The 27,997-nt window shown below is 42.6% G+C and overlaps 1 protein-coding gene across 3 annotated transcripts in view; it reads left to right on the forward strand.

Annotated features, from left to right (window-relative positions):
* Window positions 1–27,997, forward strand: part of CREB5 (cAMP responsive element binding protein 5) — a 410,198-nt gene that overhangs the window by 147,209 nt on the left and 234,992 nt on the right. For all 3 annotated transcript variants that reach the window (XM_047695012.1, XM_047695011.1, XM_047695013.1), the window contains one exon: window positions 6,269–6,441. In XM_047695012.1, coding sequence (XP_047550968.1) covers window positions 6,269–6,441 — 173 coding nt within the window. The remainder of the gene's footprint in view (window positions 1–6,268; window positions 6,442–27,997) is intronic.

Here is a 27,997-nt window from a genome sequence, read left to right on the forward strand (position 1 = left end):
GGAGGCGGGGCTGCTTACTTCCTGAAAACGGGTGAGTAGCTAAAGGCCACTGAGGATCACATCAGTGTACAAGCTGCCTTTTCTACCCACTGTAAAGAAAGTTGCCTTGGAAATTGAACTTGATCCAAACTTTGGAGAGATTATCTCTCTCTCAGCCTATTTCTTAACTCTGGGAACTGTTGACCAAGGTGAACTAAAATCAAAGAATGAGTGAGTGAGAGTTGGTTGTTTTGATAGTTTGATAGAAGTATTGTTCAGCAGTTTTTGAATTACAGCTTTCTTCCCTAATCTTAATCTGCCCTGTTTGGTGTAACCCAATCTAGAAAGACCTATGCAGGCAACATAACCTTAAGATGATCACTAATCAATAACTTCGAAGTGAATTAATGGTATAGTCCCAGGCTTTTGTAGGTATGAAGATGGTGGTGATGACATTGACCCAAGTTAGTGGTATGACTGTAATTCTCAGGATCACATAGCAGCATTAATAACTTCTTTTAATGTCCTTAGAAAGGATATTAGATACAATTTTTTTTTGCCATGCCATTTTCCACTAGAAAATATTTTTACAGTAAGACTGTAGAGGCAGTATGGCTTAGTAGGTAAGAGCCTGGACTCTGAAACCAGATGGCCTGGATCTAAGCTCTTCCACTTCATAGTGGTATAACTTTGAGCAAGTTACTTAACCTCTCTGTGCTTCAGTTTCCTCATCTATAAAATGAGGATTAATCATCCTATCCACCTCCTAGACTGATAAGGATTAAATGAGTTTTCTGACAAATGGCAATGCTGTATGAGCACTAGCCATTATTAGTAATACTTCTGTTAAAAGCAGGCATGGGAAGTAGCCACCCAAAATGAACGCTACTCTCTGAGCTTCATATTTAGAACTATACACTATAGTAAAAGGAGAAAAAGTACATGTATGCAGTCGGCCTTCTGCTGGGGCCTGTGTTATCTCATACAAGACTCCCTACATCCCTGTCCATTAGAGGATAATCTCTATTTTAAAGATGAGAAGGTATGGCTCAGAGAACTTAACATGCTCCGGAGGATAGGGAGCTGATCTGAGCTTGAGTCCTATTCTGGTGCTCATGGTTTCGTCTGTACCATGGTTCCCTTTAGAATTCTTCTGGCATAAGTAGCAAACTCTGAAAAAGCAGAATTTAAATGTACATGTCACAGCTGGTGTTTTCACAATGCTCTGTGCTCTCCTCTCCCTTCCCCTCTTGCAAAGTTTATCTGAGATGGTTTCTTATCTTACGTGGTTCCTCTTTCACTGAACAGCTACACTAAGGAGAGTGTTATGGAGAGAGAGGCCACTGGCATGGTCCCTGATCTCCTCTCCAGCCCCACCATGTTCCCTTTAATACTTCACTGTCTCCTCTGTCATGGAGCAGCCTACTCTCTTAGTAGAATTCAAAATACACTGGTATTCTAGCTCCCAAGAGCATGTGGAAGGAGGAGTGAGAATCCTTCTAGAATCCTTCCTAGACCTCTAGAAAGCTTAGTCTCTTTTGGAAGGTTAGAACTTTTGTTATCCTGTGAATGTCTCAGACACCTTTTGGATGCAATTCATGGATGTTTACATCTGGGAAGTTCTGAAAGTCTTCGTAACTGCCCGGGCATCATTAAGATGCAGACAATTCCAAGATTGCACAACTCGACTTGTAAACGCGTGTCGGGATGACCCTGGCTCTTTATAGAGAAACCCATAAAGTCTCCACAGGTTGGCAGTTGGACAGAATATAGATTTGAAGATAACATTTTGGGACCTTATGGGAATCAACAACCTTTTCCTTGTATGCTCCAACTTTTACTTTCATTTGTGGTCCACTGCCCTTCATCCCTCATTACCACACCCTGAAATTATATAGGTATTTATAAGAACGTATATTCATATACATTGGTTGTTTTTTTGCATATTGTATTCCAAGCCCATGCATGCAGAAAGACAATTACCACTCTACCTCAAGCTCACGGAATATGCAATCAAGGTTCATTATGCCCCCAGTTCTCATCCCATTCACACCCTTTATGTCTCAGAACAAGAGTGAATGGAGAGCAAGGAATATTGCAGGATATGAAGGGAGTGAGAAGTCAAAGGAACATGCAGAGAAATTGGAACCAAAAAGCGAACAATTTAGGTGAAAATAGTGAAAATAGTTTGTGGAGTTTTCATCTTTGAAGTTTGAGAAATTTTACTTTGTGTTGGATCCGTTTCTTGAATCATGATCCCTTGGGTCTGGCATAAAGCTATAATTTTCAGAAGGCTCATTTCTGCAAAAGCTTATGGTTATGGAGAGAAATCAATGTCTGTAGGCCCATGAATCAGAGTCTAAAAAGTCTGTTTGGGTATTTAAGTTCTCATAAAATGTAACATAGAGAGAGACTTGTGGAGTATCTGAGCCGGAAACAATCTTGGAAACAAGGTAGTCCAGCCCCCTGCTTTTAGGGATGAGGCTACAGAGCTGGGGGAGGTTGAATGATTTATCTAGGTCCCATGGCTGCAAGTAAGGGTAGAGATCCAGAACAAGGACAGACCTCCCAACCCCTAAGCCAGTGTATTTCCAACATTATCACACATTACTAATTGTTTGGAAGCACTGAGCCAAAGCATGAACCATGGATCATGTAAGTGAGAGAATCTTAGCAATAGAAGAAACCTTGGAGGTCATGTAGCACCATTTCCCTCCTTGATGCAAAAATCCTCTTGGTGACATCCTTGACAGATGGCCACTAGTCTCTACTGGCTTAACTCTGATGCCAGAAAGCTCAGTGCTTTATAAGACAGCTTGTTTTGTCTTTGGACAAAAGATTAAATTTGTATTTTTAAAGGATCAGTCCAGAAGGAGTGAGGGTGGCTAGAGGTGAATGGCATATTTTTAGTGATGGTGAGGAATTTTACTCTCTTTATCATCTTAAATTGAGGATAAATATGCTGACCCTGTAGTGTCATTGCAAGGATTAGAGCTGAGTTTATAAAGCATCTACCATAGTGGTTGCTTCAAAATAAGAGCTCAAATTATAGTCATCATCGGCTTTTATCATCATGATCCCATTTTTTTTTGAAATTATGCCCTCTGGAGCAGCATAGACTATGTCTAATCCCACAAATATTTGAATGCAGTTAGCATGACCCTCTAAGTCTTTTCTTCTTCAGACTAAATATTCCCTGATTCTTCTACGGTTCTTCCTGTGATGCATTTTGGATGCCTTCATTGCTTTCATTCCCTGCTATTTGTCAATTTCCCCCTTAAAATGTGGTGGCCAAATGTGGTCAGTTCAGCATGCTCTCCAGTGGAATAATTACTTCCCTTGATCTGGACATTGCACTTATCCTATAGTAACCTAGATATATGTTAGCATTTTTGGAGGCTAGATCACAAATTTGGCTCAAGTAAAAACCTGACTCTACTACCCAGAACATAAGCTGTGCCTCCCAACATCGTGTCAACTGTAGATTTGACAAGCATGATTTTTACATCTTTATCCAAGCTGTTGATAAAAATGTTGAACAAGAGAAGGCCAGGGGCTGAGCCTCAAGGAATACCTCCGATCCTTCCCTGCATATTAACCCCCATCCTCTGGTTTGGTGACACTGCTTGGCCAGCCCCAAATCTCTGCACCTATACTAGCAAAAATAACTCTGCAAGATGTGGTCACTCATTGTGTTTTTGAAATTGGATATTTAATTTATCCAGAGGTAAAATGCCATTCTTTTTATCAATGAAGACAGGTTTTGAACCCATAATTGGGAAAATATGAACTCAGAAAATAATTTCATGTTTGAGTTACTATGTAATGTTTAAAGAAAAAAAAAATCTTCTCTTAATATGAAATGATAATGCTTGTCTAATTGTTTATATTTCCAAAACGTTTTGAAATTACTCTCTGGGTCTGGGGGAAGGAGTGTGGAGAATTTGTGGGTTTCATGTGTGGTGGAAAGAGGAGATTATTGAAGAATTTTTTGTTTTTACCATATATTCCAGGGATATGTATGGGTTTGTTTTTACATTTATACAGTTTACATTGCTTGACCCATAAATAGCACTCGTAAGATTAATAGGGCCATAGTTTTTAAAGAGTATTTACATAGCCCCACCATGCATACAGAGCCTTTTTAATATTGAAAAATCAAAAAATTTGAACTTTCCATCACTAGGCAATATAAATTTGACCATCTAAGCTTATAAACCCTGACTAAAATACAGGCAGAGAGAGGAGGAAGCAGGCTCCCTGCTGAGCAGACAGCCCAACTCAGGGCTCGATCCCAGGACCCTGGGATCATGACCTGAGCTGAAGGCAGAGGCCTAACCCACTGAGCCACCCAGGTGCCCCAAGAGAAACAATTCTAAAAGGAAAGTCTGAAGTCCTTCTGTGCCTGAGATTTATTACTGGCAAAGTAGATGACTGTGAGCAAGATGGAAAATTGTTGAGTATCTCCGAGGATCCAAACAACAGAGAAAAAATAAATATTTGTAACTGTTGACTTCATCAAGGCCTCATTAGGACCCAGGGAAATACGTTAAGGCTCACTTTCAAAAGAAGTAACACAATTATCTTTATTTTCATTATTATTTTAGTTCAAGTCTCTAGACCCTATAAAAAGAACTTAAGCGTATCCCTGCACTGCCACTCCAACACAAATCACCATTTTCTTTCATCTTGCTTTGACCAACCCCAATATTTTCCCACGTCAGAAAAACCTTCCAGTGTACAAGAGGAGCCTTTGGACCACGTGTGTGTATTTAAGCCTGTTCATGCCTCTGGGATCCCACGATAACACAGTCAGCTCACAGTCTAAGCCAGGTGCCCAGTTTCCATCTGGACTTCTGACAAACTGTGTGGTCAGGATTTAGAAATCAGAAATCTGGGAAAGGTGCAATGTGATGGACACAGCCACCCCAAATACCATATATGTTATCACCATCATTTAACACATAGTGCAGGAAATCCTGTTCTTTGCAGAAGAACTTCAAAGAACCACTTCTGGTTCTCCTGGGTAACATTTATTTTTTTCTTTGCTAACCCCAAAGCGCAGACAGATATATATTTTCCCTCTAGTAAATTGCTAGTGACACTCCATTTCTTTCCTGCCATCCTCAGCCCATTGTCCAACTGACCTCTCAAATTTCACTACCCTTCTAAGCTGAAGAGCTGTGCTTAGCTGTTTACAGAGGCCCACTTACTTGGCTTTACCCTATACTTTCCCTTTCTTTTTTAGGCTCTGAATTTCTTACCTGTTAGCTCTGCCATGTTGATGAGACTTCCTCTACCCCCATGTGAATCCTCTTCTTTTGTCCCAGTGACTTTTTTTTTTTAATAGGAAGAGCTGTCTTTTAAGACAGCTTGACCTTGCATGTTTCACCTTACTTTTGCATTTTAAACAAAGAAACCTTCATTCATGTCATCAGAAATAAGCACATGATGTTAGTTCCCTTAAGTGACTCAGATGTCTCATTTATGCCTTCACTAGTTTATTCATGCGACGTGTGTTTGTTGAGTGCCTACTGTGTTCCTAGCACCATGAGAGAGAGCTATGAACACAAATATTCTGCATTCTAGAGGAAGACAGTGAACGAGTGAATGAACAAGCAGTCATTGTTCTGTATTCCATTATTCCATTAAAATCATTAGAGATTGATTTTATGGAAATGCAGTAGAAAGTTGCAACTTTTGCTCTTGGCACTGGATTCCAGACACCCAGTCATCTGTTCTCGTTATCCATCCTCACTCTCCAGGTAGCTGAGGCTGGGTCATGAGGACCCAGATTATGATTTGGAAAAGTAGTAGTTTCCTAGGGGAAAAAAATAGCTGATTGGTCACTCTCCTAGGACTGCAAAAGAAACAATAACCCAGTGTGAGTGTCATTCAAAGCAGGTTGCTGAGCAGTTCTGCAGTAAATCATAGTATTGTGCACTTACAATGGAAATCATTTTCAAATGCAGTATATATCACACCAAGTCCAGGAAGATATGCACCAAATGTCTCTGATATAAACCTCACATCAGGATGGCGACAGAGTGATTAGTGAACTTTAAGGTATTTTCTTATATGCTTGACTTTAAACTGTTAGGGTAGGTAGTTATTTTTCATCTGCTCATAGTTGTAAGTTATAACAAGACAGATGGATCCATGTCTTGCCAGAAGCCGTAACTCTTTACTTAGTTGACAAGACCAGATTCTCAATTTTGTCCTCTGAGAGCTTAAGAGCACAATAAGACATTGACTTCTTCTGACCTTCCCCTCTGTCTTCTCTGGGCAGAATATCTCGATGCATAACACAGTTGGTGGGGCCATGGCGGGGCCCGGAGCTCACCAGCTTGGCAGCACCCGGATGCCCAACCATGACACCAGCGTTGTGATTCAGCAAGCCATGCCGTCACCCCAGTCCAGCTCTGTCATCACACAGGCACCTTCCACCAACCGCCAGATCGGGTAAGGAGACTTCCTCGGCTGTCTCTGGGGCCTGGTTGGAGCTCAGAGAATGTTTTGGAGTTTCTCCTTGTTTCTGGTGCTCAGACTGGATGAGACAGAAGTTGGTGTTCCTGGTTGGTGTGAGATCACCTGACATGTAGAATGATGTTTTAATGGGAGAAGGGAGGGGAGTCCCTATGGGGTGGAGACTGTTTTGTCCTGGACTTTAGGGGCCAAAGCAAGTCATTCTGTGCTATCATTTCTTCAGACAAGGTTTGTGACTGTGGAAAGCACCTTGGATGTTATGGAGAGGAGAACATAGTTTTCAGGCCAAATGCTTAAGGATGGTAGAGGGAAGTTTCACGAGTTTACTTCCCTCCCCAAGAGTGTGTCCCTTGGTTCCTAAGATCTGCTGAGCACATCCCCTGGGCCTTTCATGTATTTCCAGTCTTCCTTCCTTTGATAATTCTTCCTTGCTTCTTCTCCTTGTTAATACCTCTTTATTAGCTCTCCCCTTCCTCTGTATTGGCCCAGGCTCATTCCTGGAATAGACAAAACAAAACAAAACAAACAAAAAAGCAAGCCCTTTCCCCCTCATTTATGTAAAAAAGACAATAGTATGGTATTGAGCAAAATTGGCAGAAAGGTCCTGTCAGAATCCCAGACACTCTGTATTATGGGATGGAAAGAATTTTCACTTCTAAATCTCAGGTGACAACTCTAGCCCCTGGCTATTTAGAGTGTGGTCTGAGGACCCGCAGCCTGGGCATGAGTGGTGAGCTTCTCAGAAATGCAGAATCTCTGGCCTGCTTCCTTATCTTCAGGATGATGGTGGTGTGTCTTCTTTCCACCCTCACAAGAGCAGAGTGAAGAGGAAATAAAAGATTTAAGAGCAGTCGAGTTCTCAGGAAGAAAAGGTAGTAACTTAAGCCAAAGACCTCTGATAAATTTATATTGCTGGAAGCTGAGAACGACTTGCGGTACGTTCCCAGAATTCTCTCTCTTTAAAATAGGAAAGTGAACTTGTGGTGTTTGGTATGTTCATCAGAATTTAGTGTGAATATTCAGTTGAATATTGGATATGGTGATTAAAAAAAAGAGCATTAAAAGCTGACCCACAATTTGCCAGTGTGTCTTTCCCCTTTTGTTTTTGTTTTTGTTTTTTAAAGATTTTATTTTTAAGTAATCTCTACACCCAACATGGGGCTTGAACTCACAACCCCAAAATCAATAGTCACAGGCTTTACCAATGAGCCAGGCAGCTGCTATCCCCTCCCCTTCTTTATTAATGCCTGTAGAATTTCAGATCAAGAGCGAGCACCAGGAACGACATTGGCTTCTTCCTTCTTAGAATGCCCTGGAAGAGGGGGTACTTTGTCTCTCAACGTTTCTCAGCTTCCCAGATGGGCTGTGATTTGTGAAGACCCATCTTAACAAATGAATGCTCTGGGCAATGACTGTTTTGTGAGTCTGTCATAGGTACATTTGATTTCCCTTTTAAGAAACAGAATATTACTCTGGCCATTCGAATGCTTAGCTTTGTTGGAAGAAGCCAATACTAAATGAGCTAGTATCCCTGTGAAATATTTCTCTTCTTTTCAAATGACTATGGGAGCAAATATTGCCACCATCTAAAGCAAAAACCTATAATATACTAAGAGGGTGGGGTGGGTTCTTTAAAGACAGCATCTAAATCTCACTGGACTCCTTTACTCTAGTGGCTTGGCTTTAGGCAGACAATTCACAGTTAGGCCAGCTAATGATAATTATTTTATTTTTCTTTCAAGGGGAAAAAACATAAAATGTGTTGGAGTTTACTAGCAATTTTACAACATTCCTTCCCCCCTGGAGTTCTCCTGCCTCCCCCTCAACCCCCAACCCAACTACCCTCTTGGAGGCCCTTAGTATTCAGCCATTGTTAGTACAAGGCTGGGTTTTGTGAAACAATTTTTTAAGGGTTAGCACTCAATTCTGAGATGGGTGTTGACTCTGTCAACAATTTACCCAGCTGGCCCAGGGCTGTATCGTTGGGTGACATTTCCAGGCTATGTCACTGTGCCTGGATGGGTGGGAGTGTTTCTCTGGTACATGGGACCTCCCAACCCACTCCATCTTCTCATTTACTCCCAATCCTGGGGTGCTGTGTGTCTCTCCTGGTGTGTTCTAGGAGATAATTGTCACTTTTGGGACTCTGTGTCATTGCCAAGCTTGAGGGAGGCTGTTTCTTTTCTTCAGATCCTTCCCTGTCGTGCTTACAATGTTAATTTCAACCCACACATCCTGTCATTTCCATTTTCCCCATGTGACCCATGCAAAACCTTGCCCGGATGGCCATGGGGGCTCAGCAAGGAACAACCCAACCCATCTCACCAGTGGATTCAGAATGAAACTCTAGGTGGTAACATTTGGGGATGGTTGACTCTTTTATTTCTCCCAGCAAAGAGGAAATGAGTACTTATTTTAAAACATGAGTTCCCTCTGGAGACTGTGTCTTTAAATGAGCATTTGAAATTGCAGATAGTTTTTTTTTTTTTTTTTTTGAGACTGCACAGAACCATATTGTAGTAATATTCTGATTTTTATCACAACCTCAAATATTTAAGTGTCAAAATCTGGCCAAGCCACCTGCAAATGTTTGCCATGGCTACTGGCCAACAAAAACAGCAAACAGCAATGAAAGTCTTCATTCAGGCTCAGTGCTTAAGCTGCATCCAGGCAGGGAGGCTGGGACCCACCTGTGCCCACGCACAGTGCTTTTTGCTGTGGCCGGTGGGTGTGTGTTCACGACTGGAACTTTGTGGGAGAGGGAGGGGGCCGCCTGTCTCCTGCTCCCCCTTTTTCCTTCCCTTTTCCCGGTGCTTGGCTTCTGCTGCCAACCTTACTTTTGCTTTCTTTTCTGACCCTTCTTTTGTGCTGTATTTAAGCTTAGAGGCTTGTACGTGTGGGGAGTTGGTGTGGACAAGGAAAGGCTTGGAAATGGGAACAGCACTGGTGTCCGGGGAAGGTTTTTGGGGACCGAATTCATGCATTTTTGTAAGCATTTGATTTTTCTACTATTTGAGCAGGCACTGAGCCAGTGTAGACCAAAATGGGTGGAAATGCAAAAATCCAAAGAAAGAAACGTAAAATAGGTCGATAAGCAGCACAGGCAACTTCCGTGCCAGCCCATATCCTCCTCACCCCCTCCACCATGCCCTATGCCCCGTTCGGTCAAAGTAACGCTGTTATCCCGATAGAAACTAGAGGTAAGTATAAATATCCCAAATTGCACTCGTGTGGTTAGGCAGGCTAGAAAAACACACGGCGCTAGAGAGTGTGGGAGGCATCCCCAAACTCGAGACTACTTGTGCTTAGTCAGACTGGCAGACGCTCTGTCGGGAAGAGTGTCTTTGGCTGATTGATGGTAGCATTTTAGGAGATAAGTTTTCCAGATGGGGGGAAAAAAAAAAAAAGAGTCAAGCCATGGGCTGTGGGGGAGACAAGTGAGACAGAAAACAAGCATGTGTTAAATATAGATGAAATCGATTCGGCCTTGGACCAAATATGTGGCAGATTCCAAGCAGGATCTCTAGTGCAGTCATTTTTATTAGATATCATGTGACAGGCTCATTAATTCAGGATTAAGTCAGCAGAACCTGGGAAAAATGGTAGATGGACATGTAGTGGTGATGTAAATTCCCTTTCTCTGTCTCTCACTCTCTCTTTGTCTCTCTGTCTCTCTGTCTCTCTGTCTCTCCCCGCCTGAGATGTTTTTGTAGGAGCCAATAAGCAGTTGAGGAGGTGGCTTAATCTTAGTAGATCCGAGCTTTCCTAAAGAAGCCTATTGTCCTTTATGGAGTAAGTGCAAGCAAGTAATTCAGGCTCACTAACTCTTCCGGAGAACAATCAAGACAGTCTAGAACGTAGAGATCCATAAGGATGGACATGAGTACAGAATTCTGATCGGTTGTGGGAGGCACTGCCACTGTACCTCATACCTTTTCTTCCTGGATTCTTTCTGTATTCCAAATGTTCTACAGATTCTGTTCTCTCTGGGGATTTGGGCAAATAAGCAAGCTTGCCAGTGATTGGTGAAAATTACTCGATCATAATGGTTCACAATATAGAAATGTTCTATGCATAACATTAAAATATACAAGTGTTCCTACCAAGGCCCATATTTGGACAGAAGGTATCTGGCTCATTGTGGAATATTCTAGTTAAGGTATCAGGAAACTTGAAAATATGGTCACCAGCATGCATCTAGGAAGCCATGTATGTATGAAATTCCTCCTTGATTTTACATCACTTATATTCCTGGCACAGACGTGTCCATGTCTGTGTGATATCATAAACCCTATTTGCATGGGCTTGTAGCTGGGCAGTGTAGACTGAATACTTAGCCAGAAATTTACATAAAATGCCATAGAAGGAAATCTTGTTTTATGTAAAAATAAAGAGGAGTCAATACTCATCATGAATTGTGCCTCCTCTCACCCTTTCTGCACTCCTCTCTCTCTTCTCTTTGCAATCCCTGACGCTATGTATCATGCAGAATATCAGCCATAGCTCATTGGACATTACTAAGGAAAATAATAATAGTACCAATAGCAATAAAAGCTTGTTACATCTCAGATGTGTTGCCATCAAAAGCAGTGCTACCTTTTCTACCAGAGTCACATGGCTTTGTTGCAGGAGTTGCTGTTGCTGTTGGTGGTGTCCATTGAGATGGGAATGGTCATCGATCTGAAGATTTTTGTGTCATTGTTGCTCGGGGTGGTGGGGGTAGGGAATGGGAGGTCCATAAATGATGCTGTCACAGAAAAGAGCATTTAAGGAAGACTTCAGTAAGACAGTTTATCTTTCGGGAATGTGCTTGCTCTGTAAATGTGTAGGTGTGTGAAATCACTATTAAGAGTTTTCTTGAACTGGGCATGATTAAGACTACCGCTGCCCACCACAGGCTGATGTTAGTGACATCCAGGCCAGTCTTCTTTCTGCTGGAGGCAGCAGACCAGCAGGTCCCAGGTTGTCACTGGCCCATAGCCCTTTGCCAGGATAGCTTGAAGACCCTCTTGAGGAATTCAGAAGAGAAGCCATTACTTCCTGCTTTGTGTTTTGCTGAGTATCATGGCTATGAACATTGCTTTATTGTTAGAAAGTTGCTGGATCTTTCACAGCCCCAAGAACATTTACGAGGGCCCTTCAGGGGGATGCTTTCTGGGAGGGTTGACAGACTTAACCATATGGCTCCCGTTAAATCCCATGCAGAGCCTTGAGAAATTACCTCTGACAAGGGGGCCAGCAGCCTTCCACTCACAGAGTTTTATGTGTGGAACGAAAAATTAAGTACTGATACTTGAGGAAATATAAGGTTTCTTAACATTCAGAAGTTGTAATACCACATGGTATTGTGGCCAGATGAAGGGGGCAGAGCCAGAATGCCAGAGCACATGGCTGTGTATTCCAAGAGGTAGAAAAGTATCCTTGCTCTTGCCTCTGAATCTGGCTCCTGCCTCGGACTCTCCAGGCAAGCTTTGTGTGTTTTGGTACTATAGCACCTCACCTGGAACATAGCAAGCCTGGTATCTCAGCCACTTTAGAGGGGTAAAGTTAAATACCACAAACCTGGTAGCTTGAACAACAGATATTTATTTCTTGGAGTTCAGGAGGATTGAAAGTACAAGGTCAGGGACCTTGGTCAGCAGGTGTGGTTCTTGGTGAGGACCCATTTCCTGTTGGCAGACAACTGCTGTCTTGCTGTGTGCTCACCTGACCTCTTCTTTGTGCTTGGTCGGGGTTGTGGGGGTGGGGTAGAGTTAGTAAACTCTGGTATTTCTTCCTCTTATAAGGATATTGATCCCATTATGGGGACTCCACCCTCCAGACCTCATCTAAACCCAGTTACTTCCCAAGGCCCCACCTCCTAATACCATCACATGGGGGCGGGGGTTAAGGCTTCACCCTGTGAATCCGGGGAGTGCACAAGCATACAGTCCATAAACAGCTAGTGTTGTTGGGAGAGAACCTTGGAGGTCACTCCTCAATGGCTCAAACTTTTTTGTTAGAAATCTCTCAGTTACCAGGCTCATCGTGAAGACAAAGAAGCTGCCATTTATCTAACATCTGCTATGTGCCAGGCACTGATCTAGCATTGCATTTTGTTTCCTATCATTGCCCAAGAGCCCAGGGAGGCAGACGTTCTTTGCTCCAGTTTTATTGCTCAAAGAAGAGAAGTAACTTGTCGAGCATCATTCAGCCAGTGAGATGAACAGTTTTGAGTGTAGGTCTGTTGGACTCCAAAGCACGTGCTTTCCCTCTACTCCTATGCATAGCTACCCCAGTGCTGTGGAAGACACATGAGCTTATCTGACCATTTGGGAGAATCATCTACCCACAGGAGTTGGCTAATGCTCAGTCTGTCTGGTTCCAGTGTGAAGAGCTTCTGTGCTTTCACACACCTGCAACATGGTCAAGGGCAGAGGGAGACACCTTGAGTCTCCAATAGCTGCTTTAGTCCTCCAGGAGAAAGATGCAGGTGGTCCCTGGCCTCCAAGAAAGGGAGATCAGGGACTGTCTTGGGCACATGGAGCAGAGAGTTGGTCTCTCCTGGGAGAAACCAACTGGCCACATGCCCTCCTTTGTAAGAAAAACCAAAGTCACCACAGAGAGTACTCTTTTTTCATCCATTTGTTTGCTCCACATTTGGCTTCTTTGTCTGAAGGAAGACCCCTATTCCTTGCCCCAATGAAGAATGGCTTCCAGACTTGTTCGGATACCTGCTGTAGATAGGTGTCTTTGCCTGTGACCTCCTCCCCTTGGAGGAGGATTTCATTTCCAGATCTTACGGACAGAAGCCCTGCTCACAAAGTTCCAGAAGCTTCCATTTAAGTCTCTCCATGTGTATCTCCCCCCCACCCCATTTTTAGAAACAGATAGGCACCAATGAGGATCTGCTTCTAGAACAAATAGCCCAGGATCATTTGGTTTGTGTCTATCGTAAATCTGGACAATTGATCTTTTCTGCAGCGTATTGAAAAGACATGCCTGGAAAGCAAGAGCTTCCTCAGAGCTAAACTATGTCAGATCAGAGGAGAGTCTTGGGAAAGTATTGGCCATGAGTTCAGAGGTCACAGGTTTGGGATAGTCCAGGCTCTGTCATTTAATAGGTTTTCAGCCTTGACCCAGTGCTCCACCTCTGTGGGCCTCAGTTCCTTCATCTGTATATGAAAAGGTTAACTAGCTGGTGGTAAGTCAGTCCCAGCACCAAACTTCTCATGCAGTGCTACTTTTTTGTCTCAAATTTATTTTCTCTTTTGGTTTGTTTTCTTCCAGGAGCTGAGTTTGGTGAGAGCTCTACTTACATGTTCACAGATATGTTCACGTCCCGCTGTGGATGAGAACAGAATAGGGCTTGGGAATGCTTGGGAGGAGGGGGCCAGTACAGTCAGACTGCGGTCCCAACATACGTAGCCAGAGAGATCTGATTTCCAGGCTCTGTTCCATGGGAATGAATAGACCCATTTTACATTAGAGTAAAGTGAGGTTCAGAGATTATGTGACTTGCCCCAAGTCATACTGATAATGAATGGCAAGAGCCAAAACCAGAAGCCAGGCACCTACACTGCACTGTTCCATGGGTCTAAGTGAATTTAACTTCCCCAAGATTTGGTTTCTTCACCTGTAAAATAGGGCAGTATCACTAGAAAATTCTTGAAGTCTTATTCTGCACTAAAAAATGTTGTGATTTTCATAACAAGTTTAATTTTGAGAACTACTTGCAAGGCAGTTTCTTTGGAGACAGAGTGATACGTGCGTGGCTATGTGTAATTTCCTCCTTTGCACTAATATTCCCAATAAATTGTTCTTTTGTTGTCACTTTGCTGTAAGTATCTTGTTGTTGGAGAGTGAAGAAGAAAAATACCTAAACAACAGCACAATAGTGAAAGATATAAAACAAGTCTGATGCAAGAAGCCTAGAGCAGCTCTGTGGGAAAATGCAATTCACCGTCTTCTTTTCTAGCATTATCATCATTTTGGAGGTTACTTTGTGGAAGACTTGAAACAGAGGGCTTTAGCTTATATTAATATTTAACGTTTTCCTAGAGGTAAGCCTTGGATAAGGTGCCAAATAACTAGACAACGGGGGTTGAGAGTATATGTTTCCCATAATACAAAATCTGATAATTAACTGTACCTCTATGTACTTGTCTTAGTTTCTAATGGGGATTGGCTCAGTATTTCCTGTTTTGGGGACCAGAAACGGATGCCTTGCTGGCTCATCGCTGTCAGTTTACACGGAACCTGGGATGGTGTTAAAGAGAGTCCCAGGACTATGTGTAATCATTCCGTAGTGAATGCCAAAAGGGGTACTAACATGGGGGAAGTGATTAGTCTTTGCCGTGCTCTGCAAGGTATGTGTGTTAGGAGAAATGAATCTGATAAAGCAGGTCTGATCCTTTGTAACAGGAAGGACACTTCGCTCTTTTGAAGACTGAGCATGTCCACTTAATGTGGCAATGTCTCAAGTAGACATTTCTGATCATTTGTAGTTTTCATATTCTTAAGTCCTGTGCCTAAAGTGTAAATAACTCTCATCGGAACTGATTAACAAGTATTTTCTGAGTTAAGAGGACTGTTCTAGGGACTTGCAGATAGCCCATGGTACCCATTGCATATGCCATGTATTTATGTAACTGGACATCTTGGGATTCAAAAGATTAAATAATTCAATAGGTTCTCTCATGTGTATTTTTCAATAATATTAGATCAAATAGATTTTTCTCTACCATCATTTTTTTAAATATCCTTTCTAATGAGGATTGAGTTAAAGATTACATAAATTCTATGGACCTTTTGCCTTTGGTGGGATAAGAATAACACATAAACAAACACTTAATTTGGTCTTGGATTTTGGATGTAAAGGAAATCCTTGATATAAATTTCAGTTACATTCAGTTAAATTCTGTTTCAGTGAGGCACAGGGGCAAAGCCAATGCTGGAGACTGAAAGCCATGGCTGGTGGGTCTGACTACCACTCACAAGTTCTTTGAAAAGACCCCATGACCTCTCTGGGCCGTACTTTTCCATCTTATAAAAAGAAAGAATGAAACTAGATTGCTTACTGAGTGCCCTCTTCTATCTCTTAGGAACAAATCTGTTTCTTTATCATGACTAACACTCTACCCCAACACTGCTTGGCTGATACAGATTATGGAAGAAGAAACTCCATAAAATAGTTACGTTTAAATTTAGTAGGCAATCTAGTAATCCATTTGCCTTGTATGTTGTGCTTTGGGTAAATATTAACGTGAAATTCCTGTAGAGTAATAAACATTCTTAATGGTACCAGATACGTTTAAAAGAATTTGGAGTTTTATAGTTTCACCCCCTTTGGCAGAGTGCATTTGGGCTGGTGAATAGGGTGGTAAAGCCTGTAAAATGATAGGACCCTTGTGAGTGTGGGATAGAGACATGCCGGCATGTGCTTGGGTTGCTTTTGCAGGGTTCCAGAAGTTTGCAGAGAACAGATGGCCCCCAAACATCTTTGAAATGCCAGAAATGACTTCCCCAATAATCAGAGACCCATCGTATATTGGTTCAGATATGGTAATTCACAAACCAAATGCACAGCACTTCACAGCTGACCTCAAGTCTATTCTAGAAAACCCAGAAACATTTTTGACACAAGAATCATAATGACAAGTGCAACGAGAGACACCCATCATCAAGTCACCAAGCTATTGAACATATGTTAAATGCACAGTTTTGTTCTCAGAATCTGTAGGGGTTGGGAGCCAAGCATTTGGCAAATTCTCAGAGATCACTACGTAGCATGACATTTCTTCTCACTTTTCCCAGTGGCCTGCTTAAACTAAATATCTGAAGAGATAAAGTGTAAGTTGTTAGAGTAAAGAGAAGTAGAGGCTGCTTCCACTTCAGTATCGTTTAGATCGTTTGAATGGAGCCATTCTGATGAACCTGTAAATTTAGTGAAACCAAAGTCTACCTCTAACGTCTTTCTATAACCCTTTGCTGATCCAAGGTATATTTTTAATGAAAAACTAAACAAAAATGCAGCTTTATAGATGCATATTTCAAATTATAGCCTCTTAAAAACATTGGAAGAATGAATTAAGAATAGGGGCACCCGGCTATCTCAGCTGGGGGAGCATGCAACTCTTGATTTCGGGGTTGTGGGTTCAAGCCACATGTTGGTTGTAGAGGTTACTTAAAGATAAAATCTTTTTTAAAAAAGATTTTCAATTGTTTATTTGAGAGAGAGTGAGAGCAAGAGAGATCACAGAGGGAGAGGGAGAAGCAGATTTCCCGCGGAGCAGGGAGCCTGATGTGGGGCTTGATCCCAAGACTCTCTGAGATCATGACCTGAGCTGAAGGCAGATGCTAACTGACTGAGCCATCCAGGTGCCCCTAAAGATAAAATCTTTTAAGAAAATAAAAATAATCCCAACAAAACTGTACAGTGTTAAAGGAGAGGGGGAAATTTTAATGTCCAGTTATATCTAAATGAGATGTGTGTGTGTGTGTGTGTGTGTGTGTGTGTACATTCATTTCATAATATTTTGCTTTATTGGAACATAATTTAAGCCATTTGACATGTATATTATTTTATTCGAAATGCTTGAAGGATTTTTCTGGGTGTGTTCTGTATATTCTTCATAGCATGGTTTTTCATGATGCCCCGAATGTCTCTATCATCTCCTCCTTACATGACAATAAACTATACCAGCACCTTGGAACTGTTTGTAACTAAGAGCCCCAGTGATAGACAAGTATAATAAGATTTGAAGAAGAAAAAAAAACTCACATGGATTCACATTAGTTCCTTTACCTAGTTTTCAGAAAATTGAAACAATTTCCTCATTATCTAGAAAATGACCATTTGGCTGATGGATTACGTTTTCAGAAGGAGCCACTTTTTATTTCTCTGACCCCTTGACATCATTGGCATGTGGGATGAGATATTTAGGTGCTAATGCTGATGTCCCTGGAAGGTGGTGACAGCTGAATCTGAGAGCAGGGGAGGGAGAATCAACTCAGGTGGTGATTCCCTCCATGTGAGGAGGAGGGTAAATATTTCACAGAAAATTGGCTTTGCTACTAACTATGGGTTTGGGGCTTCACCAAAGAAGGATTTGATTTACCTGGAGATCCCAATTTATAGTCACAGTAGAGTGAGGGTGGGAGGGCACTCACCTAGAACCCTTTCTCTCCTTTCTCTGCCCCACCTTCCCTCCCTCTTTTCTCCCCATCTCCCTTAGAAAGAAAGGAGAAGACATCAAATTATTTGTATCTGCCATTTGACCATGGCTCTGGCCAAAGGTCTGGAATTGGAGAGAGTTTAAAACTTTTAACTAAAAGAAAAAGGAGAGAGAGAGAGGTGTCAATTACTAGACATGTCCCAATCCATCCTCATTGTGTGGATAGCTGCTGTTTATTTAACTCTGTAGTCAAGCACTTCGTAGGAAACTAGAGGAGTGAGTTTGTCCAGATCTCTTTTGGCAAATATGTGCGTGTCTGTGTTTGTGTGTGGGAAAGAAAGAGAAAGAGAGACAGAGAGATGGAGGGAGGGAGGGAAGGAGTGGGAGAGAGAAAGAGAAGGAGAGAGAGAGAGAGAGAGAGAGATTTTTATAAAAAGAGTGTGTGAAACTTTGGCTGCCCCACCGAAGCCACAGAAAACCAACCTTATATTGGGTCCACCCCGTTCCATAATTATTACTGCCATTAGGAATAATTATTATTTGCTTCATTGAGTTGGCAGTTTGGAGGCTGCCTGAGACAGAGGCTTTTCACAGGAGCTGTAGCACACAAAGGACCAAGCAATCACCCACAAGTACTTCAACATGTTTGGACGACGTCCTTCTCTTGGTTCACTTCATCGGGTTTCGTACACATCGAGCTTCAAATTGAATGAAAAGTTCATCAGATACAAACCCAGCAGGAATGAGGGCCAGCACCCAGAAAACTTTTTTTTTTTTTTTTTGATGAGGAATTCTTATTTTTCTCAAGTCTGGAGATGAGCATTCCCTTCACACTGCTGTGTTCCTTTACTTAAATAGAAAAGTAAATAATAAGTAGAGTCTTCACTGAGAGACTGGGCTGGAAATAGTATGAAAAGAAAATGTGGAAGAGCAATGGAAAAGCAGCAAGTTTATTTCGGAGGCAGAATCTTCACCACCTTAACGTCATTTTCCCCTGATTTGTTTTCACTCCTTGTGCACAAACTCTCCAGATTCCAGAGTCTGTATGGTTTCCTTTTCCCTTTGCCATATCCTTCTGAATCACCTGTGCTGTGGGCATCCCGCGTACCCTTTGCAGCTAGAATGTGGCCAGGTATTTTGAATGAGTGATGTGCTCCCAACAGAATCTGTGTCTGGCAAAAGGCTCACCGGGTCATTAAACTAAGAAGAGCATGATAAAATGTTCTTCCAGACGTTATTTTTCCCATAAGACTACTTTGGTTCCTTGCCAACGTCTGTACCCATCACGGGCCTGCGGGCACCTAAAGAGAGCAGCACACACCCTCAAGTGTGGGGTGTCTATTCCTTCCCCTTAACCTCTTCCTTGTATAGTGGCTGCTTGTAGCAAAAGCTGCTGATTCAGACCCCTCAGGAGCCTCCTAAAAGCTGCTGATTCAGAAGAAGAAAAAAATCACCCGCAGCTTCCATTTGACACATCAGACCTGACACAACTGAGTGAATGTCAGCTTTGTTTCTCCAGACACCCAAACAGTCTTCTGTCCATCCTGAAGCCAACCAAGATTCCTAGGCAGGGTCAGGGAAGACCAGGGCGACCTTGCGGGGCATGAGGGAGATGCCGTGTCTGTGTAATAAATACTCCTCAGTCAGTCAAGAATGGGAGCAACTGGGTACACACATTCTCCAAGATGTTGTGCCCCAGTGGAGTGAGTAAGAGGAATCCCCTCCCCTATCCTAGGCATTGAAAAGCGACTTCTATTATAACACATCATTAAATGGCTTCCTTGGGTGAACGCCCCTGTGTGAATAAGAAACAAGTCAGTTTCACTGCAATGATTTTCAGGGATTTGTGATCCTGGACATTATATGTACGAAAACTATTTAGAGGGAAAATTTTACAAAGGAGCATTCCTGTCCTGGTTTTCATAAAAGATGGCAAAATAGTACCGTAAAGAAAAAAGAAATCCAACACTTTCTTCATAGTAGTAAAGCTTGTCTTCGGGTAAGTTTTCCTGCTAGGGTAGAATTGCTGCTTTTTCGTTTGTCATTTGTTTTAGGGATTTAGGGGAGAGAAAAACCAGGGAAATGGTCTTCATTGGCATGGATTTTAATAAAGGTGGAACCTTAATTTGTTCATTTTCAGTGGTAACCTTCATGAGGAACCACGTCTTTACAAAGCTTTGTGGAGCGTATTGTTTCTATCAGTCCTTAATAAAGTCCCATTGTTACCTTTTTTATTCAGAGTTCCTGTTGTACCAAGTCTTACCATGGGAAGTGCTTATTTTAAGGATATTTCTGTAGAAAGCATTTGATCCGTTGTGTTTTAGTAATGGATTTCTCTAGAAAGATGGGAGTTTTCTGAAGTCTCATTTTTTAATTGGTTTTTATAGTGGTGGGTCCGATGTTTCTTCTACTGAACGTTGTCTCACCACCTATTGACTTAATTTTAGGTCCTTTTCTAGAGTTAAGCAATGAAAAGAACCTGCACATTTTGTTAATTGTTCCAGAATGTGGTGTGTGTGGTGAGTTTTTAGGGAGCTTCCAAACAGAACTAGGCACTGTCAAAAATGACCGTCACACTAGACAGCAGACCCCAAGGGAGAAGAGGTGACATCACAATCTGACATATGACGACATCAGGGAAATAGTTGTTTTCTCAGCTTCACAGAGATTTTTTTATTTAAAAACAAAACAAAACAAAACCGCCTACTCTAAAAGATGAGCAGGTAGACCCCAGTACATTATAGTGTGATATCTACATGCGTGTTATGAAGATAAGTTATTAGGATAGAAACAGCTAGAATCCACTACACTGGGCCCTGCAGAGCCTGCTCCAGGCTGCCAAGGTTAGGGAGGTTAGGAAGGTTAGGGAGGTGGGGTTCGGCCAGGTAAGCAGGCACCCTATCTCCCAGGTATTCCTTTACCCAGAACACCTCCACATTTTTTCACCTAGTCGAGTTTCTACCTAATCATTTCTTTGAATAAAGGCTCCTGCAGAAAGAAAGAAGTTTGAATGGTATAGAATTAAGAGATCCTTTACTCTTTATGCACTATGAGAGAAAAAGTGGAGTTAGGAGCATGCTTTCATAGGTACTACCCTGAAGACCAGCTTCCTAGAGAAGAAGTGATACCGTCACCATCATGGAAAAGAAATGGGGTTGGGAAAGCCAGCCATGGTTTCTGGAGTGATGGGGGAAGAATAAAACATGAAAGGACTTTCAGCAACTGGTTGGGAAGGAAGAAAATTGTCAAAAGGAAAACATAAAGCCTTCATGGGAATTTGTACATTTTAATCTCTCAGGAAAAGGTAGAACAACAACAACAAAGGAAGTCGGATTGTTTCAATTCATTGTTCCAGCAGGATACATTAACACGTGGGAGCATAAGGTCTGAAGTCCTGAGACCCAGCAGCCGGGAGAGGCAGTGTCACGGCCGGCGGGTGGAGGGGGGGGCTCGGACACCTGGGCCTCACCCTCCATCTTCCGTCTTAGATCTTCACTCTTGCACCGATGCAGTTGAGCTCTCCAGGATTTCACTATTATTTTTCTTCTTCTCTTCACAACCTCACTTTGCCCACAGTCTGGCCTGAACTCTGCCTCTTGGCATCCCTAGAAGGATAAATGTGTGTCTCTGATTTCTTCTCCCTCCACAGGATCAGCAGGTCCGGTGTCTTAGGCAAGATTCAGTGATTTCTATCTTTAGTTACCATACGTGTCCCCCAAAAGATCTGTTGAAACCTTAACCCCCCAGAACCTCTGAATTTGACCTTATTTGGAAATAGGATGTTTGTCGATGTCATCAAGTTAAGATGAGGTCATATTGAATTAGGCTAAACCCTATACTCATTGATGGCTGTCCTTAGGAGAAGGTCATGTGAAGACACAGGGAAAGGGCCGTGTGACAGCAGAGGCAGAGACTGGAGTGATGTAGTTCCAACCCAGTGAGAGACAAGGTTTGCCAACAACAACCGGAAGCTAGGAGAGAACCACGGAATAGATTGTCCCTTGAAGCCTCCAGAAGGAAACAACTGTGCTAACTACCTCAATTTCAGACCAATACCCTCCAGAACTCTGAGAGAATAAATTTCTGTTGTTTTTAAACCATCTAGTCTGTGGCAATTTGTTACAACAGTCCTAAGAAACCAATGCAAGTTTTCATGTAATTACAGACCTATTTGTTTTGCCAATAGAATTGTGGTAAAACAAACAAACAAATAAACAACAACTATCACTTTATTCTCCTTTATTCAGCTGCACCAGATGTGCAGATATAAACATCAAGAGAAAAAAAAATGCTAAGAGTAAAAATTCTACTACTCTAGAGAACTGGTATCTTTGAGTTGAGACCAGTATTGTGGGATACCCTCCAATTCTCCATTTGTGAGGAAAGGGAATGAAGAAGCCTGCTTTAAGTCAAACAGATCTCATTAATGTTTTCTGATGAAAGATGTCGTTAGAGATACATTTTTACCTGGGCTGCACACCTACACAGCCATAAAAATCCACTCTGAGGTAAATGGAAGAGCATGGGGATTTTCTTTAACCATTCTTTCTCCGCTCAGTGGTCTCTGCCGGATTCTGAAGGATGCACTTTTTGTCCATTAAGCTGTCTACCCCCATCATTTGCAATGAATGAGAGATCAACATTGTTCATAGGGGTGAAGCCTTCAAAAATCAACCTTCCAGAAGTTTTTAGGAGCCGGCGACATTCCCTGAACCCTGAAGGCCAGGGTACCAGCGACTGGTCAGAGGAAGGATAGCCCAGGGTGATGGGTTTTGTTTGCGTGCACGTGTGTGTGTATCTGTCTGTTTTCAGACTAATTCCTTTTAGCCCCTTAGCCAGCAGGCTAGTGCTCGTTTTCATGACTGATCATGGTTTTAGCTGCTGTTCTCCTAATACATGTTTTTGAAAAAGGAAGTGACACATGTGGCAGCACTGTTCTTTTGATCTGTTCACTTTTCTAAATTCTTCTTAAAGCATCCTTCTGCCTCCTTCTCTGGCTCTGAGCGATTTAAAGGAAAAACCCCAGAGTTTATATGCTCCGAGAAACCTAATGCTCCGAGAAATCCAATAAAGACTACCGCCAGCATTGTGGTGGGGGGTGAGGGGATACGAGATGACCACCCAGAGCGAGAGCCTGAGTGGGAGCGTGTTAAAAGCAAGTAGACACATACCTGCGTGAGGCTGCCTGGAGGTAGGGGTCATCAGGCTGCAGACACCTGTGAAAGTGGGACTCGACTAACACTTACTTTGGGTGTTAGAAAACTTCATGTTTTCCATCAGGGAAGTCTATTCACCCCTCAGTGAATGAATACAGAGTTCTCTTCTTGCCCACCCCCTCACCCCGCCCTTAGTAGCTTTTGGTTGGAATTCTCACCTCTTAGGAACTTTGTATTTTTGGATCCAGAGCCATCCTGGGTTTCCTTTTTCTTAATGGTCTCATCAAATCGTGATGCCACCTTGATTTCTTTAGTGTTTTTAATAAGCCAGAAAACCAAAGCAAGGCCCCCGGCCAAACCACTGAGCTGATGTGAAGTGACACCACCCAGAGCTCATGCTGCTTGCGGCCTTCATTCTTATTGGCTGGAACTCAGGTTGGGCGTTTTCCAAACACATGTTTCTGTCGGAGTGCCGGGGTGCCGAGTCCTGATGAAAGCGCCATCGGTGAGCATGGTGGTGGCTAGGGTGGGCAGAGAAGGGGAGGACGTAGAGTTCCCCAGAGCAGCTAGAACTCTGGGAGGGATCCAGAATGTTCTTAAGATTTTTTGTAGAATAATAACCGCAAAGAAACTTCCTGCAGTTCAGCCCAGTGAAAGCAACAGGGTCATTGTCCCTGCCAGCCCTCTGACAACTCCTGCTTCTCCCGTGCTAGGATCTAACATTGAACCCTCCATGGGGCTTAGTCTGTCCTTTCATAGCTTTCTCAGTTTCATAAGAAGTAGAGAATAATCAGGGTGAAGAAACAGGGTCAGGATAATTGAATCACATTCACCAGCAAGTGTTTTCCTTTGGCATGATAAAGAGAAGTAGGGCATGATAAAGAGAAGTCATGAATCTCTGACTTTGAAATGACTTAAAAAAATCAACCTAAACACAAAATAAGTTTTAATTTCCTGAGTCTTCTAAAAAGTGGCTTGTAGGCAAACTTCAGTAAGAATCACGTAGCAACACGTGGGAAAGAATGGGACGCCCCAGCGTGGCCTCAGGTGTGTTTGTCCATCCCACAAAACTGCCTTCTGGTTTAGCATCATTCTTCCCACCTGGCAACTTCCCGCCTGACTCATGAGGGCTTCCATCTAGAGTGCCTGGCAGCACGCCCCGGTAGGGCGTTCCTGTTGGGAAAAGGCCAGAGCTGGTGTGGACGGAGTGGTCCAGCCATTGCTTCTGGCAGTGAACCTCTTGGGGCGTCATGAACCCCGATTACAGGACCCACCTCAAATGTTACAGTAAAAAGTGGATTGTTAAATTCATAGGTTTCTAAATATTCAGTTCTGTATTTATATTGGGCTTTATTCCCCCCAAAAAAGGGATTTGAGGAGACTTGAAATACATACAACAAACTTAAATACATGAAAATCTAGGGAAGAAAGGAAGTGGTGTGAGAGAATTCTTAGACTGAACGAGATGGTTTGCTGCTGGTGACCTTTATCATGAGTGCTGCCATCTTCTAAGTAAAATTCGTGTCTGAGTCTGTCTGAGTCTGTCATGAGTCACAGACTTTGAGGGAAGCACTGAAGCTTGCCCAGGTCCTGTGGTGGATTGTTGGGGTGTACGCTCGGGGCTGGGCATCAGCAACACGCCGTTTTGGACCACGTGTTAATGAGCACTGAAAGAGCAGGCCAAAGGTAGCAGGATTCTCCAGGAGTTAAAAAAAAAATCAGTTTGGTGAAACTAAGCAGGCCATTGTAGAGGTGGATCAGGAGGGGGGTGGGAGAGGAGGGCAGACTCATATTAAAATCCTGATATAAAGTTCTAAGTGACGAATAAGAGGCTTAAATACATAAGGAGCAAGGCTAAATTTGGACCAATTTCCTGTGAAATCTCTTGTGTAATATTTTCAATTTGTGCTTGTTTAATGTGGTTTATTTTCCTAAGGTTCACAGTATAGGTTTTAAATTCAGCCTTGACTACACACATGTGTCGAGAGGTTATAAAACAAGAGCCAGCTCAGACCAGTCTCCAACTGGATACCCTTTGGTGGAAAACATTACCTCCTTTTCAGTACCTAAAATTTCTTCACAGGCCCTGAGTTCATCTTTTCCCCATCCAACTCCCCAACTTGTTTTCCGTTACCTGGTTTCACCAGGACATAGTTGGTTTCATTAGTTCACCTAAGGATGCTACAGGCCCCCTTCCATCCCAATCAGGACTCCAGGGTTATTTAGGGAAGGCCTCTGGACCCCTCTGTGAAATGCCAGATTCTTGACACAAAAGAATAATTTCAAAAGAATTTCACCCTTCTAATAAAAGTAGAGAAACTGCCTTAGGCTTTCCAGAGGCCTCTGATTTGTGGTACAAGGTTCATGTTTTGGTCTCTAATGTCCTAGATCATACCTTCTCTAGGATGGGGCCATTACCTGTAGAGCAGTATTGTTTCTGGTGACTTGAATGTAGTACCAAGGACCCGTATTGTCAAAGACCTTAACAAAACTAGATGGGATCTCTGTTGTACATGGCACTTAACTGTATCAGACCTTGTGTTATAGCTACCTGGTGTTCGTCTTAGACCTTAAAATAAAGATCGTGGCATATTCATTTTTATATCTCCTACAACACCTAACACTTTACATAATACGCAGGACTGTATGAGTGAAAGTGCGCTTATGCCTTTGGGCATAGAAGGGTTGAAAAGCGACATCGTGTCTATGCAGATTTCCCTCATTTAAATGGTAAGAGAGCTATAGGAGAGATAATGAGCTGTACAAGTGTTTCTTTCCATCTTTGCAGTGCCTGGGTGGTTTAGTCCGTTAAGCGCCAGACTCTTGGTTTTTGCTCAGGTCACGATCTCACGGTGGTGGGATCAAGGCCCACATCAGGCTCTGCACTGAGCGTGGAGCCTGCTTAAGACTCTCTCTCTCCTCCTCCCTCTGCTCCCTGCCCTCCCCCACCCCTGCCCCACTTGCACATGTGCCTTCTCTCTCTAAAATAAATACATAAATGCATAAATCAGTGTTATTATCTTCTTTACTACCACTCAACAAAATATTTTCATTCTGTCAGTCATTTTTCCATTCGGCAAACATCAATTAAGGACCTGTTTTGTCTGAGGATCCATGAACCTTCCAAGTGTAGGTTGCAGGACCAAAAAAGGACAATTTACAGTTCCAGCTCTCATTTCCAGCTCTGCCTATGCCACGAGGTGCAGTGACGTGGAAATCCTGCCTCTTCTCCTTGCCTCCACTACGTAGTTGTTTCCTCTGGGCCTGAGAGGCTTTCTCAAGATTGTGAATCTGGGCTCGAAGTCATCAAGAAGCTGTTCTCCAAGTTGCTATCTTCCCTAGAAGGGGCATGTAATTACTGGCTCCTGTTGGCTTTCTGACCCCGGATATAGTTTCTCTTTTCTCACCTGCCTGCTCACTTTCTACAACTTAAGTGTGGTGCCAGGAAACCAGCAGCACAGGAACGTGAGCCTCACTCTGTGGTCACTCACCTTACCCCCTGACATTCTGTTGCGAACATTTTCAAATATAAGAAGCTTAAAGAATCACTACTTCGATTCTACTATTCCACATCACTACACGTGCTTTGTCGTATAATTATACACTTACCCGTCCTCCATTCATCCGTCAATCCATCTTATCTTTCGAAACATGTCAAAGTAGCTTGCAGATCCTTACCCCCCGAGCACTTCAGTGTCTGTATCACTACAAGGCTCATGATATGTTTATGGCTCTTTTTTATTGTTCAGGTTTACGGAGAGTGAAGGCACAAATATCCAGTGTGTTCATGGCCACTTTTAATGTCAGATGTGATTTTCTTTCTTGGCTTTTCTCATTATCAATAACTAATCATGAAGATGAAAAATATTCTGTGATGTCTAAAGTTAGCACATTTAGGTGGTGAGTATTCACAAATTTTTTTCCTCTCCCTGACCATGTTTATTCAAATCAGGAAGGAGCAGAAAGAGAACAGGAGTATGAGGCTTGCATGTTCAAGGTCTCGTTTTGCAGACAGACTACCTGAGCTCCTTCTACCATCTCTGTAGTCACCTCCTTTTTCCCGTCTTAAGTCCCTTGTTGCTGCAACAAGAGGAGAGGCATTGTGTGTGGCGATCGGGGACATGAGTTTTGGCACCATAGAACCTAAATTCAAACTCAAGTTACCTTGACCTTGGGCAAGTTACACTTAATCCCTCAGTGCCTCTGTTCCCTCGACTGTTAAAATGGAGGTAATATTGTCATCCAAGGTTGTGATGATTCAGTAAGATAATGGATATAATTTACCTGGCACATAGTATGGCCTCAGTGACACTAACTATTACTATTGCCCTTCAAATATCAGGAAGTGAGTGGTCAGAGGTTAAGTGTATATTTGTGTGTAGTTAATTTAGAAGGGCTTCAATACTTTTCAGATTACCAAAATGAGTCTTTTGAATGATCAATGAACTTCTGAGGAAATACCAAACTGTGTATTCCCCACCCCCACTGTTTTAATGGAAATGAACACTGTGTAACCTCAACTGAGAAGTCTCCTTTTACCTCAGGAAGGAAAACCCCTGGATTTCCTCACAATGTCCCTGTCCTGTGTCCCCAGAGTCATGCCTTAGTAAGAGAAGAGCAATGGCCAAAGGACATCATGTTTCCTCTACATGGTTCCCAGGTCTTCCTTTGAAGCTTAAAATCACAAGGTGGTTTCTTTTTTGCTCAAGCAGCAGGCTTAGAACTCAGGAGTCTTCTTGGCTTCTCCTCTCTATGGTTTCTACTTTAGGCCAGCCACACGTTGGCTGGATTTTCCTCTCTCTTTCCCTCCCAAGCCTCACCTTTCACAGCAGCTTGTGTGGTAACCCTGCTTGTGATACTCAGACAACATTTGTAGATTTCTGTAAGTCTTGTGATTATTTCTTTAGAAACCAATGTGGGGAAAGTTCAGCCTTTTCTAGGAACTAAAAGACAGTTACTTCTTGCTTCCACTTTGCCTTCAGAAATGATAAGGAGACAAGTGTGAAGCTGTGGAAGCTCTTCCAGAATGTGAACAAGGTCCAAGGAAGACTGGCCACAAAGTACCATCAAGAGAGACCCGAAGAGGGACAATCTGAGTCAGAAAAGGACAGATATTAGGCATAATGGATTGTGGGGTATAGGGAAGGGAAAGTTGCAACTCTGACACATCCCTGATGCTATATTAGCTACTTCCCAGCAGTCTGTGCGTGGAACCTGCAT

Source organism: Lutra lutra, chromosome 11, assembly GCF_902655055.1.
Source record: "Lutra lutra chromosome 11, mLutLut1.2, whole genome shotgun sequence".
Taxonomy (NCBI): domain Eukaryota; kingdom Metazoa; phylum Chordata; class Mammalia; order Carnivora; family Mustelidae; genus Lutra; species Lutra lutra.